General features: G+C 36.6%; 1 protein-coding gene across 1 annotated transcript; it reads right to left on the bottom strand.

Moving 5' to 3' along the window:
* Positions 1–5064: 5064 nt before the first annotated feature.
* On the bottom strand, positions 5065–9266 carry Dnajc19 (DnaJ heat shock protein family (Hsp40) member C19). Its single transcript, XM_027942106.3, has 6 exons — positions 9109–9266; positions 8086–8137; positions 7933–8006; positions 6943–7022; positions 6402–6472; positions 5065–5276 (listed from the first exon to the last, which is right to left on the bottom strand). Exons 1-6 carry the CDS (start codon positions 9109–9111, stop codon positions 5206–5208), a joined length of 351 nt encoding a protein of 116 aa, XP_027797907.1. The 5' UTR covers positions 9112–9266; the 3' UTR covers positions 5065–5205.
* Positions 9267–22382: the final 13116 nt, after the last annotated feature.

The following is a 22382-nucleotide window of genomic DNA, read 5'->3' as shown; positions in this document are numbered from 1 at the left end:
ATTTTAAGATAGGTGCTAAATTGCTGAGGCTGATTTTGAACTTACAGCCCTCCTGCCAGTGTGTACCACTGCTTCCTGGCTGGAAAATTACTTGAATTTTCTATGTCTTTTCTATTAAGTCTTCTTGAAACTTAGAAATGGATAGGATATTTGTTTTGTTAGTAAGTCTCACTCTTTATTCTTAAAATGTTTTTTTTTTTTTAAATATTGATAATAGTGAATGTACTACTTCTTTAAGAATTTTAGTTCCTTATTAGGTTGTGTGTTTGAATGGACTGTAGTTTCCTCAGAACCCATTATTAACCTATGGTAATATTTTGGGTTGTATTTTAGGTACTGCTGTAATAAAGCAGTGAGTGTGATATGCTGTAGTCAGATTTTTGGCAAGTGGTGTTAACTTGAAACTGCCCTCTGCTGGTCCATGTATTGAACAAGAGAAAATTGCCACGTAATAGTTAGAATTTAAAATCTATGAATAATTTCCTGTGGTTCAACCTAATTGCATATTTTAAGTATGAAATTCAGTAGAGCCCAGGCATCCAGAAAACTTCTGATTACTGGATGATGGAGGTACATATAATCTGTAGGAAAACATTTGTTTTTTAAAAAGAGTCAGGTTCTTCTGCTGTTCCTAAAATAGGGGCTTGAAAAGTCCACTGGGAATAACTAATGCAGTTTTATAATTTATCATATTCCATTTGTCTTTTTTCCTCCTCAGATTCAAATAGATGTTATAAGTTAATAGTACACAGTTGGGAACTACTATTTTAGTCTTGCCTAATTTTTTTCTCTGCCTCCAAGGAGGGCTAGACTGACTAGTTGGTGTTTCCAGGGCCATTTCAATATTAAGTTTAGTCTAATCATGTGTCACAGAGTGTAACATTAACCATATGTCTTGTATTCTCATAAAGAGTATGCTGAATTAAAATGATGTGTTTTACATGTATCCATTCCCAGGCATTTCCAATTAGGTAAGACTGCTACCTAAAGATGGCCAAAATACGTTTTCTATCTTCCTAGCTCTTAAATGCCCCACTATTAAATGCACTAAATAGCTTGAATTTCTATTTCAGTGGTTTTTTTTTTTTTTGTTAACCTCGGGTAAAATATTTTCTGTACTTTACCTTTTTTAAAAATTTTTACACTTAATGAATTATAAAATGCAGCTACTACTTTTTTAGATTAGGGACCATTTTCATAAAAATATTTTCAGTAGTTTTTCTAAACCAATTTATACTTGTTGCCTGGGGCTTATACTGCAAATCATATGAGCTTTATCTTTCAAATGACTTGCTATTTTCTAGGGGATAAAAAAGTGTTAACATGTACCAGGTTATACCATAATACTGGACTGTTACCTTATTGTGCTCAGATATAATAGGTTAACAGGATAGAAGCACTACTTATATTCTGTTTCTAAGGCAACAGTAGGCCCTGAGCATAAAAACAGCACTGTGCATAACTGCAACAACTAAAAGCAGAGCTTAGCTCATTTATGTTTCTTGGTACTCAAGGTTACTCAGTTCATAGTTTACACAATCTAGCATTTTAAATAGTTTTTTTTTTTTAAACTTATACCTCAGATTTCTTCCTATAGTTCACTTTTTTGAGCCCACCTCTGACTTCTCCACAGAAATAATATGTTGGGAGGCTTGTTTGTGCTTGATGCATGCTATGTTTTATATACATACAAAAAGCCTTCCATAGGCTTTTGCAGAATGCTTTTGGTAAGTCAGCTCTCAGAGTTGAAGTAGAAGTGTTCTATCCTATAATGCTTAACCATGAATGAAAGAAGCATGGTGCTGCAGTGCATTTTATTTTTAAATATTTCTAATGTAAGGTTTTTAGGGTAGAGCATACATTTCAGTGCTGAACACAGTATAGCACTTCAGTATGGCAGTTAACATATTTATGCTTTTGCCTTATGTTAGGGTAGCTACTAAATTTTTTGTAATTGTCAGTGATTTTGCTTCTAGTTTTCTTTCTTTTTTTTAAGACAGAGAGAGAGAGAGAGAGAATTTTAATATTTATTTTTTAGTTATCGGCGGACACAACATCTTTGTATGTGGTGCTGAGGATCGAACCCGGGCCGCACGCATGCCAGGCGAGCGCGCTACCGCTTGGGCCACATCCCCAGCCCTGCTTCTAGTTTTCTATATCCTCCTCTTTTAATAAGAAATTAAGAATGACAGAAAACCACTTAAAAAATATGATCAGCTGATGAATGTACAGGTATGGTGCTTATATGCGACCTGTTTTTCATAAAAGTGTTCTCAAATATTTGTGAAATGATGTGTCCTCTGGAATAGTGGTCTGCATGACTTTACTTCCATAAGTCCTATCAGTTGCAAAATACTTACAGGCAAGATAATTTTGTTAAACAGGGAGAAAAGAGGTTCTAAGGCCATTCATAGCCCACTTTCATTACCAAAAAAGAAAAGAAAAGCTTAGTACTTACCTCCTAATGATGTCAACCCTGAAAAAAGTGAAAGTGTAAAGGACACACAATCCTTCCATATGTCAGGTCTGTTAAGGTTGTGGATAGTAATTTCCCCAAAATATTTATTAAGAGTAACTAGAGTACCAAGTTATAAATGAATATAGTGAATTGGATCAGACACCCAGAGGTTAATTCTACTTGCACTAGCTGTGTAATCTCAAAAAAATTATCTCTTGGGTTTTTGTTTCCCTAGCCATAAAATGAGGAATCCTCAACCGTTTTCAAGTTGGCCATTTATCCTTCATTTTACAGATGAGAAAGTATGAGCCCTCAGTAGAGAACTTGCTGAAAGACATAGCAATGATTACAAATATCTGATTTGAATTCTGCATCTTGTTTTCTTTAAGGGTGTCTTATCATACTTTTTTGGGAAGACAAGGATAGGTGGTTTCAGAGTGAAACAAGGGCCTTCCTGCCAGTGAGCTATACGCCAGTCCCTTCCTCTCAAAATCTATAAACATCAATTGGCAAGGAAAAAGGTCTCAAAATAGGTTTTTAAGGACAAGTACTAGACTCATATTGGTATAACCAAGGTAAATATGTTTGGGTTATCGGAATTGTGAATGGTACCATGGTACTGAGTATAAGTGCGTGGAACTTTGCCTTTGGCATTTATCTAAAAACCATACAGTGACAATGCTTTAGCACAATGCTAGCAGATTTTAAAGATTCTAGTATTTTATATGAAAATACCAATTAGAAAAACTTTGTTTCAGTCACATTTGAATCAACTTACCCACTATGGTCTACAGCCCTCACATATGTTATTTAAAACATTTTTTGCTTATAGCTTTTAATTAAGTATGGGTTCTTCTACTTGAAAATGGTAAGCCTAGAGAAAATAAATGTGTGAAAGAAAATTGAGGTCTGTTCCTTAGTATTAACGTAGTTTCTTAATACCTGTGGTAAAACAGGTATGCTATTTGTATTAAACACTTGAAAGTATTTGTATCTATTAAGTCTGTCTTTTTTTATAGTTAATGCTTGATTGCCTGTGGGCATATTATCACACTATTTGTGGAAAATGGACTGATACTGTCTCCTCTTTAAGCTCTTCTTCATGGAAAGTTTATTAGTCCAAAGAACTGAAATAAAAGGTTAGTAAGCCATAACACAGCCAGTCTTCTTTATTAGTGGATTCCTTATTTGTGAATTCACATATTCACTGAAATTTTTAACTTCTAAATCAATACCTGTGACTTTGTCATTTTTGAACATTTGCATAGTGGCAAAAAACTGAATCACATCATGCATCGAAACAAGGCAGTCTTGTGCATACTTGTTTCAGCTCTCATACTTTGTGTTTTTTTTTTTTTTTTGTTATTGTTTTTGGTGATTTCTCTGTTTAAGATGGCTCACAACCATAGCAGTGAAGCATTATCTAGTTTTCCTAAAAGCAAAAAAAGGCTATCATATGCCAAGTGTGAGTTATATAGTGCTGTTGAGTGAGTTCAATATTAATAAAGCAAAAATATAAAATAGGGTGTCTTAAAATAGAAACATAAATAAAACAAGTTTAAGTATTGATCGGTTTGTGTAATATGACCAGAGACTTTAAAAGGAGCCTGTATTTCCCCTAATAACAAGTGGTTTAGAGTTGAGTAATTCAATGTTCACAATGACTTAAAAGAATGCAAGTGCTGTGAATACAATAGGACTAAATGTATCTTTATCCCCGCCCCCACCCTTTGATATTACACAAAGCCTTAGAAGCCAGTGCCTCCTTATAACCTACAGATTTCATCAGATAAGGATACAGGGAGGAAAGTAAACCAAAGAGCTATTTCAGCACTAAATTTGGTTACTGTCCCTACTGTCACCCTCAAAACCTTTTTCTTCTACATTAAAGAACTTTACAATGACTTAGGTAAGTTTAGATAGAAATTGAGGATCACTGGCTAGTTTACTATAGATGTTTTATACAGGTTGTTTAAGACCCTTTCATATTTTGTCAGACTGTTAAATTGTCTGCCTTGAAATGTCATTGAAATTAGTGTATAAATTCTAAATAGTCCAAGACATACAATATTTTGACATTGAATAAATTTCAGTTTCACTAATGATGTTTAAACTTGATTATAACTACAAAAAATCTGCATTATGTAAAAAAGAAAAGGGATAATTGATCAATGGTCAGTATGTCTTTAAGAAACTAGCTGTATACTATATAAATAATTCTGATTAAAAACAGACCTGTACTGAGAAATCTTTCATATTTTCATAGTTTTACATACCTAGGACATTTCTTAGGTCAGAGCTGTGGCTAAATTTACTTAAGAATTCAAGTAGGCCAGTAGTATCTTGAGTAGTTTTTCCTCAAAGGTAGTAAGAATTACCTGCTTCAACAGTTTGTGTGCAACTCCATAATATTTTAGTCCCCTATTAGACTGGCTGCTTTAGAGCAAGAACTGTGCCTTAAGAGCACATATGGGCACCATACGTGCAAATAATAAATGAGTAATGAATAATAATGAATAATGTTTCTCCTAACATCACATGTATCTTTCTGTAATTATTGAATATTAATCTGTAAACACTATTGTCTGATTTTAAAAATCCTCAAATTTGAAATTATACCAAGGCTTTTATTTTAGCTTGTGGTTAATCATTTTTTAAAAATTGGAGCTCTGAGGAGTTTTATTATTAAAAAAAATCAGTACTCATATACATAAATTAATGAGCATAAAATCCATCATACATTTACTTCATTTTTTAGCTTGACCTTCTAATAAATCTTTAGCTTCATTGATTTTGGCTGCTATGTAAGGAGATCCTCCTACAGGAAGAAAGAAAAAAGGAATAGTTATAAAATGGGCTTTAACCTTCTATTCAGTAAAGTTATACTGTGACTGCAACTTGATCATCAAATATATAATATAGATGACCAGTGGTCAATGAAATAATTCTCCTGAGAGATTTCCACAGAAATATGCTTAAAAACTGGTTGGGTTTTTAGCAATGCCACATGTGCTTTTATTTTGGTACCAGGGATTGAACCCAGGGACACTTTACCACTAGCCACATCCCCAGCCCTTTTTTGGCTCATAACTTGCAGTCCTGCCTCAGGAGCCTCATGAGCCACTGGGATTACAAGTGTGTAATACCATGCCTGGCTGTGTGTTTGCTTTTGAAATCCTATAAACCTACTTTTATTCTCAAAAGTTCTGTGTTGGAAGGACCCCAGTGTACTTCACATCCTTCCTTCTGTCCTTTATGGTTTTTCTAACAACTGACCTTTCAAGATCTCTATAGCTGCTGTACTGCTATTCTGTTCGGGCTGTATGGATTGAAGATCACCAAACACTGTTAATAGGAAACTTTGTAGAAAAAGATGTTTATGGGTTATACCTCAGATCCAGAATCCTCAAAACTCATAAGTGAAAGGATTATGCACTGGATTTTTGTACTCTGTCATTCAGAGGAATTATTTGATTTCAACAGAACCAGTAATACATACCTTAGATTTCTACCTAGCAACCTGCAGTTCAAAGTGTCCAAAGGGGAGGTGTGTGTGAATCAGTTTCATTAACTGAAATTAACATTGTGAATGTAGGCCACCCCACGCCCCCAAACCTAGTCGGATCTGTGACCATCATTAGTAGCAGTCTCATTTCATCACAGTTATAGATATCAAAACATTGTTCATGAGCAAATTCAGGCATTTCAACAGCCAAGAATTAATTATAAAATTTGTCAGCCCTTTGTGGTACATGCCTGTAATCCTAGCTATTTGGGAATTTGAGGGATTTGTAAGCTCTACGCCAGTTGGAGCAACTTAGACCATGTCCCAAAATAAAAATGGGTGGGTTTTCAATTTAGTGGTAAAATTACCCTAGGTTCAACCCCCAATCAGGGAGAGAGGGGAGGTTGGGTCACTCCAACACATGAAGTGATTACTTACCTTTATCTGGGTGATTTAAAAGCATAATTCGTCGATGAGCATCTCTTATTTTTGTTTTATTGGCTGTAGGGCTGATTAAAAGAGGAAAGGGTATCATTTCAGTCTACTTTTGGATGATATAAAAAAATGTATATGAGGGCTAACTAAATGAAACTATAGTAAATCAACAAAACAGTATGAAATGAAAAGTTGCTTTGGATCCTCAACACAAAAACTGCACTTTCACAAATGCATTTCACACACACACACACACACACACACACACTTTTTACAACAACCCTTTTATTGAGGAAAGGAAATGAAGACAGGTTTTCACCACTAAAACATCTTAAGTTACAGAGAGCAATATTATGCAAATCTGTAAGGTTTCTTTCAGTAAATGAAAATGTGCTGCTTTCCCAGGGTGCTTTTCTCATTTGGCAGGAGCGTCCAGACATTAAAAACACATGGATTAAGCAGCAAGGTTCTACTGACACAAATCAATTCTCCAGGGATAAAATTCTCTAGAGTTGTAAAAAAAGCAAACGTGAGGAATGTTTACCTTACACCTAGTATTAATGCTGCTTCCCGTTTTGTCATTTTGGTTTCAAACCCACCTCTGTAATAGCCACCACTGAAGGCCTGAAAGAGGAAATGCATTCATAAGGAAAGATTATTTAATAAACTGTTTCTTAAAAAAGCAAAAAGTCTAAAGAGTCTGTCCACAGAGTTAGATGAAAACTCGACATTTCAGAGAATAATTTCCAGTTATTTCAGAGTAATTAGTAGCAAAAAACATTTAAGTGACTATTAAAACTTTATTTTTCCATCCGACACAAAGTATCTTGGGAATATGTTAAAGGCACAGTATTAATGCTAGTTGTTTGAGAAGTAAAGGGAGGACCATTCCCAGAAAGCCATATTCTAGATAAAAATTTTGATCAATAGGATTTGGATGGAGGAGGGGGGGGGGCATACTGGAGTTTGAACCCAGGGATGTTATAAGGTACAATTACCAGTCCTCCTTTTAAAAATTTCATTTTAGATAGGATCTTATTAAGCTGCCCAGGCTGGGCTTCAACTTGCAATGTTCCTCCATTAGTGTCCCAAGTATCTGGGATTAGAGCTGTGTGCCACCACACACAGCTGGTTGGAGATCTTTTGAGATAAAGGAGTCCTAATAGATTAAATAGATAGATATGCCATGTTAGAGCCAAGGTCACACACTTAAGAATGGATCACTTTCAGTCCCTCTGTGCTTGTGATGCAGAGATGAAGGCAAAAATGTGATGATGTAAAAAAGCAAAGTGGTAATTAACTTTCATAATAATAGAATTACACATGCCCCAACAGACAACATTTGATTTCTTAGTGTAGCACAATTACAAAGTTTGCAACTACTACACCCTTTATAGGAAGCAAGAGAAGGGGTCCAAAGTCATATTCTGACTTCGTGGGTGTTTGGAAATTCTCCCTTCAAACTATGGTTCTACACTTCAAACACAGGTAGCAAAGTTAGCAAAATCACAAACAAATGTTTAGTAAGTCTTACAGATTTTGGTAGACTTTGAAAAACTTGTTTTACTTGAGGCTCCATGTGCTTCATGGCTTGTAAAACGTAACGGCCTAAAACCAAAAGTAACAGGATAAGTAAGTAAATCCCCAGTCTCCCTACTTCACTTTCATCCCCAAACCAAAAACAAACCTGCAAATCCTGCAGCAGCAATGGTCAGTCCAACTGCTACCACTGTGCTGGCCTGGTAAGGGGGAAGAAAATGTAATGTAAGCATTTACTTTTTCAATTCCTACCCTTATCATACCCATTTCCCCATCCTAACTCGGTACAAGTTTCATTTCAATGGGAGAAGCAATCTTTTAAGGTGAATATATTCTATCCAATAGTCCTATAATACTATAACTTATTAATAGATGCATTACAAAGGTATCATTTTCACTGTAAATATCAGAGGGTAAGTTGATCTATTATTTACCTCTACAACAGTATTATTTACAACAGTGAAAAGAATGATTCCCTTCCTTTGAAAGCTTATTTCAATGAAGTTTAAAGTTCAATCATGACAGTGAAATAAGACTGATAGAGGGGCTGGGGTGGTGGCTCAGTTTGTGCAAGGCCCTGTGTTCGATCCTCAGCACCATATAAAAATAAAGGTTAAAAAAAAAGTATGATAGAAAAAGTAAAACTATTTATAAAGGGAGTTTTCAATGCTAAAAAAAAAATGTTGGTTTAAATAGGCAAAGAGATTTTCAGAGTGCCTTTGACACTGTCCCGCCTCGTAAGAATAGACAAGCCCAAATATTTTCGGGAAGCAGGGAAAATGAATTTTTGTCAGTAGGACCCAGAAAGGAAGGGCAGAGCAAAGAGAAGCAAATAGCGGGAGGATGTATTCGATAATATTAAATGCATTTCTACTAATCTCCAAATTGACGGTAGTATCTGACTTGAGAATTCAAGAAACGCCTTCGTGCCCAGAGCTCAGGGACCATGGACCAAGGCTGGCGTCCCCTACCCAAAGACAGTATAAGAACACAAAATCCACGAGGGGTGCGCCAACGATTTTGTGTCCTGGAGGCTGTGACACTCCGGGGACCTAAACCTCCCGCCAACAGACGCACTAGGGAGCACAACTTTGCTCCACTCCTCCGAGGCCAGGAGCTGAGGCTCAGGCCTGGGCAGGAGATTAACCGGGAGACCAAAGGTTGAACCTACCATGGCTTAGCTCGGCTTCCCTGCTTTCACCAGGAGCGCGGTTCATCCCAGTCCAGAAGACAAGGTCACCACCATATGCCTTTACCCTAAAGCGACGCAATCACCGAAGCAACCTCAAGTTCTCAAGTCCAGAAGCCCTGTGAAATACGGCAGTAGCGGCCGCCAACTAGGTCGGAAAACTGTCGTAAAAGTAAACGCGAAGCAGGATGTAACGTCCCTCAAGCAGTGGGCGGGCGGAAACCGAGACTTCGGGTTAGTGGAAGGGTGGACAAATAACCTGGGCTAAGGGTGGGACTTAAGGGTGTCGTTTGTCCTTTGCTCCAAGACTGTTGGGATTTGGAAATTCTTGTCAGGAGGGCATGGGTTCTGGAAGAGTGAATAAATAGTGGGAAACCTTACTCAAAAAGAGTTTCTTTTCCTACCTATTACATTGCGTTAAAAACCAAAAACCTGTCAAAGGTTGTGACTACACCTAAACATGCTGTGATAGATTCCACCACGAATCTAAATAAATATGTAACAACCTTGTGTAGCAAACCACATGTCCCAGAACACCAAACTAATTTTACTGTTTCAAGTGTTGCTGGGTGGAGTTCTTTTATTTAAAAGAACTTAAGATGCGACTTGACAGCACTTTCTGTGAATGGACTTTTATTTGTGGAATGTGATTACTACTTCATAGACAGTTAATAGCTGGTGCAGGATCTCAAATTCCTACACCTGAAAAGTTTTATTTAAAATTCCTCTCCCTGTCCCCCAAGTAGAATGTAGGGTTGATTTTTGTCCTTTTAGGGCATCAGTTTCGTATATCCCTAATTAAAAGGAGAAAAATAATAAAGGCAATAATGGAAGTTTACAATGCAATATTTGGATGACTAATATAAATTTGTAGTTGCTTACCACTTAGAACTTATAGAGTACTAAAGCTGGGTTGTAACTCAGTGGTTACAACCCTGCATGCACGCCTAAGGCCTGGGTTTAATCCCAGCACCGCAGAAAAATAAATAAATAAAGATATTGTGTCCATCTACAACTAAAAAAAATTTTAAAAAGAACTTAACAGAGTGTTAAAAATATTCATAGTGCAATTCTGTTTTGATAAGTTGGTTGATTTATTAGGCAAATATGCAAGTAAGTTGGCTTTCTTTTCTTCATCTATAGAAACAGTTTGCATTTGGATCTCTAAGAACTCTTCTGACCCTAAGATTTTCTCATTTATTGTCAATACATGATTTCAGGTGATATCTAGCACTGAGACACTAGTTTGAAGTGTACATCTTTTTCCCTGCTCTTTTATGTAATTTTTTTGGGGAGGGTGCTGGGGATTGAACTCATGGGCACTCAATCATTGGTCCACATCTTCAGCCCTATTTTGTATTTTATTTAGAGACAGGGTCTCACTGAGTTGTTTAGAACCTTGTCTTTGCTAAGGCTGGCTTTGAACTTGCTATCCTCCTACCTCATTTTCCTGACTCACTGGGATTTTTTAATGTAATTTTTAACCCAACAGTTGCAAAAGAATTAATCAATGGAGGCTTAAGACTTTGGTACCAAATTGGCTGAAACAAACTAGAATGCTATCTGGAAATTTGTATTATGCATATTTTCAAGTGTACAAACTATGGCATGTGGTTTGTGTGAGAAACAGCTTTCCACACGCTAGCGTCTAAAAATGAGATAGATAATACAGCACCACACATCGTTGAGGTGATCGGATCCTGATTCTGTCCTTACTTCTTTGAATTGCACAAGTTATTTCTGACTGAGTTTTTCATGTGTAAAGCAAGGGCAGTGATGATTACTTTGCCATTTTTTTGTGAGGTTGGAGATTATGTACATGATGTGCCTTGCACATAGTCATCACTTAGCCTGGTATCTTATTATTATGAGACAAGCCACAGTATAAATTGGTATGCAAGGCTTTCCTAATTCTCATGACACCTCACTTAAGGATCCAAATTGGTAAATATCTTTCCTACCTGCTAAAATCATAGAAATAGGCTTTAAAAACAATCTTCAAATATATCCCTTAACTGATGAAAAATCATACCTTGCTATTTCTAACTAGTGACTGCCAGCATTTCTTGATTTGTTTATGAGTCATTTCCATGTGGTAGGCTAACTTTTGAAATTTCACTCTAATCTGTCTTCATCTCATTCTGCTTGGTGTGTAAAATCTCTTTCTACTGCTCTCTTAAAGGATACATGTTGAGGTACGTATAATCCAGAATCATCTCTCCTTCTAAGGACTCTTAATCATAGCATCAAAGAAAATGTTCACATATTTCAGGTATTAGGACCTGATATCTTTGAAGGCCATTGTTTACTACAGAGAAGAAGAGGGAAAAAAGAAATAAAGAAAGAGGGATAGCAGGAAAAAGAGATGAAAACTGTAATCTCAGGGGATTGGGAGGAGGATGCAGGAAAATAACAAGTTCAAGGCCAACCCTAGCAATTTACAATAAGTAATTTAGAAACTTGCCTTAGAACTCTGTCTCAAAATAAAAAGTAAAAGGGATGGGGATGTGACTCAATGGTTGAGAGTCCCTGGGTTCAATATCCAGTAACCTCCCCCCCCACCCCTCAAAAAAGAAAAAGAAGAGGAAAGAACTTGAGCATGTGTACTCAATTTTTCTGATTTGTTAGGCAAGTAACTTCTTGAGGAATGAGAGGGATTAGCTGAGAGTTTTCTTCTTGGATTATGGCTTTCAAACATGTTTTGATTATGTAAGAAGTACATTTTACATTATGACCCCGAGAACAAATACATACTGGTGTGAGGATGTACATGTGTACGCACACACAGATAAATTCCCATAATTGAAATTTGTGTCTTATGAGACAATACCCTAATTTCACGAGATACGTGCTGGTCTTCTCTTATTTTTTTTATTAGAGCTTTATGTTTATACATAGTAGTTGGGGTCATCCTGACAAACTCATACATGCATAGAAACCAGTTTCACTTTCTGTCCTTTCCCCTCCTGCCCCCTTCTCCTTTTTCTGTTCTACTAGATTTCCTTTCATTCAACTAATAATTTGTATTTGATTGGATCTTTATCTTTTCCTTTTCTTACCCTTTCCTTCATTTTACTCTAGCTTCCGCATATGAGAGAAAAATTGGAGCTTTGAGTTTCTGAATTTAGCTAATTTCAGTTATCATGATATTCTCCATTTCCATCCATTTACTGGCAAATGCCATAATTTCATTGTTTTTTTTTTTTATGGCTGAGTAGAACTCCATTCTGTGTGTGTTATGGGTATATGTATTATAATCCATTTATCTATTGATGGACAATTGAGTTGCTTCCATAATTTAGCTATTGTGAATTGTGCTGCTAAAAACATTGATGTAGCATGTCCCTGTAGCATGAAGATTTTAGATCTTTGGGGAATATACCCAGGGATACCTGAATCACATGGTGGTTCCATCCCTAGTTTTTTGAGGAATCTCCAAATTGCTTTCCAGAGTGGTTGTCCCACCAACAATGTAAAGTATTCCTTTCTCTCCATACCTTGCCAGTATTTATTCTTGATCATTGCCACTATGACTGAAGTAAGATGAAATGTTAGTGTAGTTTTGATTCATATTTTCTTGATTGATTGCTAGAGATGTTTTTTGAGTTCTTTGTATATTCTGCATTTAATCCCTTGTTGGCGGAGTAGCTGACCAAGAGTTTCTCCCATTCTCTTGGCTCTCTCTTAATCATTTCCTTAGCTGTGCAGAAGATTTTTAATTAATGGCATCCCATTTATTGATTGTTGGTTTTATTTCTTATACTTTGGTTGTCTTATTAAGGAAGTCTGTGACAGCACCTATATGATGGAGTTGTTTACCTTGTGTTTTCTTTTAGCAGTTGTAAGATTTCTGATCTAATTTCCTACATCTGATCCATTTTTGATTTGACTTTTATGCAGGGTGAAAGATAGGGGTCTAATTTCATTTTTCTACATATAGCTATCCAGTTTTCCCAGCACCATTTGTTAAAAGGCTAGCTTTTCTCCAAGATATATTTTTGGTCTTCTGTATTTTATAAAAACAAAATACTAGGAAACCTGTTAAGTTCATAGCCAACTTGAAATTTGACTTGAAATTTGGAAGGCACTACTGTACAAATATCCACAAATGGGAAACGTAATGCCAGGCAAATATTTTCCCTCCTTAAAAACTATATGCCAGGGTTGGGGATGTGGCTCAAGCAGTAGCGCGCTCGCCTGGCATGCGTGCGGCCTGGGTTCGATCCTTAGCACCACATACAAACAAAGATGTTGTGTCTGCTGAGAACTAAAAAATAAATATTAAAATTCTCTCTCTCTCTCTAAAAAAAATGTAAAAAAAACCTATATGCCAGACATCACCTTACACAATTTCATTTCATCATGTGGAAATAACATTCATTTATGTTTTTCACATGAGGATATTTTACTGACATATTTTGTTTTTCCCTTTTTATCTCCTCTGTTTCTATCCTGCTCTGTGCCCTAGAAGAGCACAAATACTTAGGAAATGACTTCAATGGACTGAATCAATGATCATTTTTGTCTTCTGGCTTGGGGTTCAGTTAGGTCTATGATTAGAAGTTCAGAACATAGGAAGAAAGTGAGTTCATGATCTTTATTTCTCCATCTCCCTTCCTAGCAGTTGCCTTAGGCTGAGTGAATTTGTCCATTGAAGACTACAGCTCCTTCTGTGTGTAGGTTCTGGTAATTACTCCAAGCCCTTGCTCCTTCAGGTTCCTCTGGCTTGTGTTATTAGGCACAGGACATTTCATCATTGTTTGCCAGTGAAAACAGTCCAGGCCTTTGAAAACAGTCCCTTTATTCAATTCTCCGTTTAGCTATGGTCTGAATGTTTGTTTCTCCAAAATTCATTCATTGAAACCTAATTACTACAGTGATGGTATTAGGAAATGGTGTCATGGGGAGGTGTTTAGATCATGAGAGCAAACCCATCATGAATAGCATTTATGTCCTTAAAAAAGAGGTCCACAGAGAGACCCTCACTCCTTCCACCACGTGAAGACCCAATGAGAAGATGTCATATATGAGTAAGAAAACTGACCCTTACCAAACATGGAATCTACTTTAATTTGTACTGAGATTGAGAAGATGGCTATCTATGCAGAAACAGGCTGTCACCAGACACTGAATCTCCCAGCACCTTGATCTTGAACTTCTTAATCTCCACAACTTTTGTAAATACATATCTGTTGTTTACAAGCTACACAGTCTGTGGCATTTTGTTATCGAAGCTCAAACAGACAGTGCACCATTTGTTTGAAGCAAGGATAGTGAGTTTTATAAGAGGCTATTGCAATAATTGAAGTGGGAGATGATGGTAGCAATGAAGGTAATGAAGTGTCTGGATTCCTTCTTTTATTTTGAAGATATAGTTGATAGTTTGCTGATGGATGCAATATACTGTTTGAGAGAAAACAAAGGAATCTGCAGTTTCTACAAAGCTATTAGTGTCAGTAGCTAGAAGTATAAAGTTGTCACTTAAAAGTGTTAGAAAAACTTCAGAAAGAGTAATCAGGGAATGGGCTTTTTTGCATTTTGCATGATAATAGTTTATCATGATAAGTTTGAAATGACAACTAGATATCCAAAGAGTTTTGTCAAGTAGGAAGTTGGATATACAACTTTGTTAAAAAAGATCTGGAAATCATCAGCCTCTATATAGTCACCAAGGCCATGGAACTGCTGAAACATGTATTGCATGAGTGGAGAGAGAAGAGGAATAAACGTTTTGGGTTATGTCCATGTATGGAATTTGAGAACATAAGGAAACCCCAGAAAATTAGATTGAAAAGGGGTGGGCAGAAACCAGGTGAGTATGGTTTCCTGGAAGCCAAGTGAAGAAAGTATTAAATGGAGGAAAGATTGATTAACTATGCCAGTGCTGCCAATAATCAAATAAAAAAGACCAAAAATTGACTACTGGAGATCAATGTGATGTTTATGAGAAGTTCTCTGATATGATGGGAACAAAAGTCTTATTGTAGTAGTTTTAGGAAGCCATGATAAGAGATAGTGGAATACAGATTATAAGAATTCAAAGAATCTTTGCTGAAAAGGAAACTAGAGAAATGGACAGTACCGAGAGGAGGAGGAGGGTAGTAGAAGAGAGTTGGCTTTTTTGCATTTGACACATTTTGCAAGGTGCCACTGAACTACATCCCCAGTCCTTTCAATTTTTTTAAAAAAATTATTTACATATATATTTTTGGTTAGTGATGGAATTTTATTTTATTCATTTATTTATATGTATTGCTGAGAATCAAACACAGTGCCTCACACATGCTAGGCAAGTGCTCTACCACTTGAGCCACAACCCCATCCCTTTTCATTTTTTTTTTTAAAGACAGGTTCTTGCTAAGTTATTGAGGCTCTCCTCTAATTTGTAATCCTGCCTCAGCCTTCCAGTTGCTGGGATTACAGGAATGTACCACCATGTCCCACTGAGGTTTTTTTTTTTTTAAGATGTAAGAAATAATAGCATGTTTATTGGTCATAGGAATAGATTGTAGGGGAAAAATTGACAAAATTCATCAAGTTACATAACTTAAGAATAAAATGTAGAGGCCATTTTTCTCAAGAGCTTTATTTTAGAAATGAGGAAAATGAGCCATAGAATGTTTGACTGACTTCTAAAGTCCTTAGGGTCATTAATAGCTTGCCGTTTTTCATTTTTTCAGATATGTATAATGTTGGGTCATAAAATATACCTTTTCTTACCACTATTTTTAGGGATTATCTAAGATCATTATTAATGGCATTCAAGTTCCTAACTAGCAATCATTAAGCCCAGTGAATCTTTTGTAGGCAGCTATTCACATAATGCTGTATGTAAAGGCTCTTTGCCTAAAACTCAGTGGTACTTAATAAATTCTCTCTTCCCTTGTCTTCCTGTTTTCTTCCTTCCACCCTTCTTTGTCTCTTCTTTCCCTCCTTTGCTCCAATTATTTTGTCATCTCCTAACTGCATATTATTGGGAATTCATCCTATTACTCCCTGCTCAAAATGAGTATTCTTGGTAAATAATCATTTTGAGCTATGATCAACAGATTCTTCTATTGTGTTAAGAGATTATTTTGATGTTGTAAGTAGCAAAAGGAAGAGTTTAATTGGAGTAAAAAGGAAGAAAGAAGAAGAGACTTAGAATTCAAAGAGATTGAAGACAGATCCAGATAGGAGTCAGATAATAACGTTGGCATTGGGAAGAGGAGAGAATGCTGCGAAGCCAGAATGAAAAGCCTACAGTCTAACCACTTTTTTCCCATTGCCCCATATGCACCCAAGTCAGGTAATGCCACCCTGCTCTGTGGCTATTATAAAATAATTTATGATGATTTCTCCTGTGATTTTTCTCTCTCCTTTCTTTATTTCATTTTTTCTCACTGCATCTGTTTTAGTCTGACTTACTGCTTTCATTTCTAATTGCAATAACTGTTGTCCTTGCTTAGCCTGGAGCATATGAGTGGTGAGTCAGAGACCAGGCTGACAGTGTATTTGTCCAGAATGATAGTGTTCAGGTGACAAATTTCTGGATGAAGGCTCTGTTCTTTCCTCAGGCTGTAAGGGAAGACAATTGAGATACCTGAAATTTCAGAGGAAATGGGAAATTGAAGTAGCTTACATGCCTTTTCACAAATGGAGATTTCCCACCTGACCCTCCATTTTATTCCATCTTAGCTTGAATTTTCCTGTTGTCTTTTTCAGGCCTTTTCCCCCTCCCTGAGAGAAGGTTCCAATTGCATGCAAAGCTTTATACATTTAATAAATTGAGCCCTCCCTGCTGAGCTTCCAGCAAATGGAACTGACCAACAGAATAATCTGTGTAAGTGCATCTTGTGCCTGGACTAGACAGACAAGTACAATTATTTGATTGCTATGATTGCCACTAAATGAGGGTGAACTACTGGGTCTGAGATTTGTTGGTGAATATAATTAATAATATAGTGTCATGCATTAATAACATAGTGCCATGTGAAACAAAGCTACAATGGAAGGTCTGTGTGAAGTTCTACTTTAAATCACATTTTCAGAGAGCTAGATGATTTAGGAGATGAGCAATAATAAAGCAAGATGTCTTTAAGCACCAGCTTATGAGTTTTGTTTGATTTAGGGGGAAGTTAAGAGAATATACATTGCTGTTAGAAGTTACTTGGTGGTCACAATGAAGTATGGGATTCATCCCTAGCTAATTGTCATAAAAATTACATTACTGTATTGCTCTACTGTGGAAATTTATCTTCACTGTCATTATTAGAAGAAAGGCCAATGCAAAAAATCAGACATATTTTTTTTGGAACTGTAATGTCCTCAGTAATTACATAGTTCACTTCCTTAGCTCAGAACCACTCAGCTCTTCCAGGCTTCCCTTCCACTTCTTCCCTTGGTAAATCTTATAGTCCTTTCAAACGGAATTTGTCACCACTATTCTCCAAATGTACTCTAAAGTCCACTGCTCCATGGGCTTTTAGTCAAGTCATTCTCTTAAGTGCCATTCCCCCATCCCATCTTTGTCCTTCAGTTAAATGTTCGAATCAGATGTACCTTCTACCATGTTTTCTTTGTTCATTAAAGTCTTGAACAGGTGTTCATGACTTGTTTTTAATATTTATTTTTTAATTTTAGGTGGACACATATCTTTATTTTATTTTTATGTGGTGCTGAGAATCAACCCAGTGCCTCATGCATGCTAGGCGAGCACGCTACCACTTGCGCCACATCCTCAGCCCTGTTCATGACTTTTTAATATAAAGGAACAGATAGTAAATATTTTAGGCTTTTGGGGCCACATGTAGTTTTTATATTACTTGCTTTCATTAAAATTTAAAAACCATCCTTGCTCGTGGTCATTCAAAAATAGATTACAGAGCCAGATGTGGTGTACTTCTGTAATCCCAGCTATTGGGAGGCTGAGGCAGGAAAATTATAAGTTCAAGACCAGTCAAAGTAACTTAGTGAGGTCCTAAGCGATGTAAGTGAACCCCATCTCAAAATAAAAAAATAAAAAGGGTTGAGGAGATAGCTCAGTGGTAAAGTGCCCTGAGTTCAATCCCTGGTTATACTCTCCCACAAAACAACAACAAACTATGGGATAAATTAGGCTCATGGGTCAAAGTTTGTAACTCATAGTCTAGAGTGTTCTTTTCTTTCTCTGATCTTCTGTACAATTTTTTGATGCTACTCTACTAATTTTTGTATGATGGATAGAAGCTATTAATATATAAGTTTTTTCTGCATTTGACTAGAGGTCCTTGAGTGAAGAAATCATGTCTCAAATACTTCTTTTTATTTATTACATGTATTAGAGCATCTAAACAGAAAGTACTTGAAGAATATTTGAAAATAAGTAACTTATTGATAATATTTTCCATCAAGATATTTTCAACCCTTCTAAGCCCTTCCTTATAAAGAGGTGTGTCTTCCACCTCCATCCTGTCCATGGACCCTTTAGTAAGGTCATGTACCCTATAACTGCAGTGGGTAATTAGAGAATATTGTTTTTATTTGTTAAACATTGCATTCATTGAGCAGTTATTATGTGCAAGGCACCATTCTAGGCTCTGAGAAAACATCGATGGAAACAGACTAAAATCTCAGCCCCTGTATAACTTTGCAGTGTAGGCTGGGAAACATCATGTTATTAGGAGCTCTCCTCCTAATATGTCTTGCCGCAGTCTGGCTGGGCACAAATCACGAGCCACTGAAGCAGGAACAAACTTTATTTTTAAACTGCAGGAAAACACTTCACACAGCTCCCGGGGAATCCTCCCGAACACCACAAGGCTTGTCCAGGAACCCCCAGCTGGAAATATCTCTCCCGGAAATCCCTCCTCCTGCACTTCCTCAACCAATGGGAACTCTCGGGGAATCCCCGGAAATCCCAACGAGAACTCCAAAATAGTGCGAGAACTCAAAAGTTGCGGCAGAGGCGGATAGTAATGCCTCGCCTGTCAATCAATACTGTTGGCAAAATGCCAGGAGCCATACAGACTCGGCCGTGGCTCTCAGCATCTCCCCCTTTTTGTTTAATTAAACAACAAGCAATGTGGCTTAGGGACCGTGCCTGTTTAAGGTTGTCCAATACTTCATATGGTCCTTACCCGTCATCGGATGAGCTGACCTCAAGGCGTCAGCCTCCTGTCTTAGGTTGGTACCATTGCAATTGGATCTTACCTGTCATTGACTACCAGTCCAGCATACAGCCATACTTGTGGATAGGCCTTTGCACCAGTGGGGGGGTGAGGTTCTTTGCCTCACCTCTGTTGGCCCCCAATTTTAGACCATCACTAGTAGAAGGGAGGAGGATGCAAAATGCCATGACACTAAGCCAATTGAGGGCTCCTTTGAAAAATTGTACCACCGGTGACACCATCAGCAAAAATACTCCAGCACTACCACAATTCGCTGTACCAACAGATAGTTCACAATGCATACAAGTGATACATAGTCCAGGCAAGGTCTGCAAGCAATTCAAAGCAGAGGAATCTGTCAATATGTCCATTTCCTCCCAAAGTAAATCGACTCCTTAATTGAGCATTACTTGTTGAGTTATTATTCATTGATGCATCAGTTTTTACAGTTTGTTGTGATAACTATCGAAGAAGCTGTAGTTTGGTTTTATCTTTGTCTTCACCGGCACTGGGATGAAGATAGGAATTCTGGCAATGATGCTAAGAAAAAAAATTATGTAACATTCCAACAGGCACTAAGAAAACAATTTTTTGAACAATTTACATTATCCTGAACAGAATTATTAAATATAATGAGAAGGAAAGGTGAAAGTAAACAAACAGATCTGTTAACCTCCTTATTTGTTCACATATTAAAACAATTTTCAACAGCTGTTTACCCAATCTAAATTAAACCATTAAAATCACGTGAATAAAAAAATTTGGATCCATTTATTCATGAGCGCTCCTCATATATGATATATGGACATACGCACATACAGACATACAACACAAAACAGAAGTGTGCACACATAACATACAACACATAAGACAATAGTAAAGGCCTTGTAGCTTTACCTAGGTGAAATCTCCATTGCAATGCTTAAAAACTCCACAGTCAAAAAATAAAACTGATCAGAAAAACATTAACCTAGGTCTGTATGAGCTCAAAAATAAAATAGAACTTTATGATGTGGGAAAAGGCAAATAATAAAATAAATATTGAAAAAAGCATCCTGGTTAATCACTGTCGCAGATGTAAGAATAGCCAAACTGGAGTTCTGGATATCAGCTGTTATGGATTTGAGTCAAATTATCTTCCTTTTGGCCTGTAGAAATTGTTTTAGTTAATCTCTCTGGAATCCAAATCGGCTGCTGTTCTCCCTGTGGAAAAACACAAACAGAACCCCGACTCCAGACAATCACTGGGTCAGGACCTTTCCATTGTCCTGTTAGAATATCCTTCCAAAGTACCTTAGGCTTATGTACATTTTTCGGACACATATGCCTTTCCGCAGCACTAAGCCCTGAGGAATCCAAATTTAAAAAGTTTAGAGTAAAAAGGGTTATTTTAAGTTTATCTTTGGGTGACATATACCCCTTTCCAATTCCCTCTTTTTGCTTTAGTAAGTACATTTTAATAGTTTGATGAGCTCTTTCAACTATGCCTTGTCTCTGTGGATTGTATGGAATTCCTGTTATATGAGTAATGCCAAATGATGAGCAAAATTGTTTAAAAGAGGTAGAAGTATAACCAGGACCATTATCTGTTTTTAACTGTTTTGGAACGCCCACAGTGGCAAAATTTTGTAAGCAATGAGCTATAACATCTTTAGTTTTTTCTCCGGAATGAAGGGAGCCCATCAAAAATCCGGAAGAAGTATCAACTGTAACATGCAAATATTTTAATTTTCCAAATTGTGGCAAGTGTGTGACGTCCATCTGCCAAATATGGTTAGGTATCAGTCCTCTAGGATTGACTCCAAGATTAACTTGTGGTAAAAAGGTCACACAATTTTGACATTGTTTTATTATTTGTCTAGCTTGTTCCTTAGTTATTTTAAAACGCTTTTGTAAAGTATTAGCATTGACATGGAACCTTTTATGAAAATGTGTAGCTGCTTCTAGTGTAGAGAAAATATGTCTGTCATGTGTAGTTTTATCTTCTAAATCGTTGCCCAAACTAAGGGCTCCAGGCAATCCTGTATGTGCTCTGATATGTCCTATAAAGAATGGATCTTTTCTGTCCCAGATTAGACTTTGTATAGCAGAAAACAAAGAGAAAACAGTAGAGGAAGGGGAAATCCTGCCAGCATCTTCAAGGGATACTATAGCATTAACCACATACTGACTACATACTGACAGAGAATAACTACATACTGACAGAGAATAAATTAAATACAGAATCTTTAAACATCACAAAAGCTTGTAAAACTGCATTAAGCTCTACCTTTTGAGCTGATTGTTTGGGTACTAAAAATGTAAAAGTTTGATCAGGGGTAACTACTGCTGCTGTACCATTATTTGACCCATCAGTGAATATATTTGGAGCATTCATGATAGGGGTTTTTCTTGTCATTTTTGGAAAAACTACAGGATGCGAAGACCAAAAAGATAACAAAGGATTAGATGGTAAGTGATTATCAAATGAAACATTAGATTTACACATGATTATTGCCCAAGTATTTAACTCATTAGCTAACTCATCAATTTGATCCATAGTATATGGAGTAATAATTTTATTGGGAGAAATTCCAAACACTCCCTTTGCTGCTTTTATTCCTTTGAGTATTAATTGTCCTACAGCCTCAGGATACCTAGTAAGAATAGTGTTAGGAGAATAAGATAAATGTATCCACAATAATGGACCTTCTTGCCAAAATACTCCTGTAGGAATATTTTTTGTTGGTATTACAATAAATAATAAAGGCAAAGTTATATCAATTCTATCCAAATGCATATTTTCCATATATGTTTCAATAATTTTTAATGCCTTTCTTGCTTCAGGCGTTAACATGCGGGGTGAATTTGGATCTGATGGACCTTTTAGGATATCAAATAAAGGTCCCAACTCTCCTGTTGGTATGCCTAGATAAGGCCTTATCCAATTTATGTCTCCTAATAACTTTTGAAAGTCGTTAAGTGATTTGAGTTGATCTACTCGTATTTGAATTTTTGGTGGACGGACCATGGTTGAGGATAATAGAACTCCTAAATAATTAATTGGAAAATTTAATTGTACTTTATCTATTGCTATCTCTAGATTATAATTTTTTAATAAATTTGTAAGTGTGGCATAACATTCTAGCA

The sequence above is a fragment of the Marmota flaviventris genome, chromosome 8 (assembly GCF_047511675.1).
Source record: "Marmota flaviventris isolate mMarFla1 chromosome 8, mMarFla1.hap1, whole genome shotgun sequence".
NCBI classification, from domain to species: Eukaryota; Metazoa; Chordata; class Mammalia; order Rodentia; family Sciuridae; genus Marmota; species Marmota flaviventris.
This window is presented reverse-complemented; position numbering and strand designations above follow the sequence as displayed.

Coding starts and splice junctions, on each gene's coding strand:
- Dnajc19 (XM_027942106.3), bottom strand. Junction 8,007..8,085: donor TGCTGCTGCAGGATTTGCAG/GTTTGTTTTTGG, acceptor TTTTGGTTTTAG/GCCGTTACGTTTTACAAGCC. Junction 6,473..6,942: donor GCATTAATACTAGGTGTAAG/GTAAACATTCCT, acceptor TCTTTTAATCAG/CCCTACAGCCAATAAAACAA.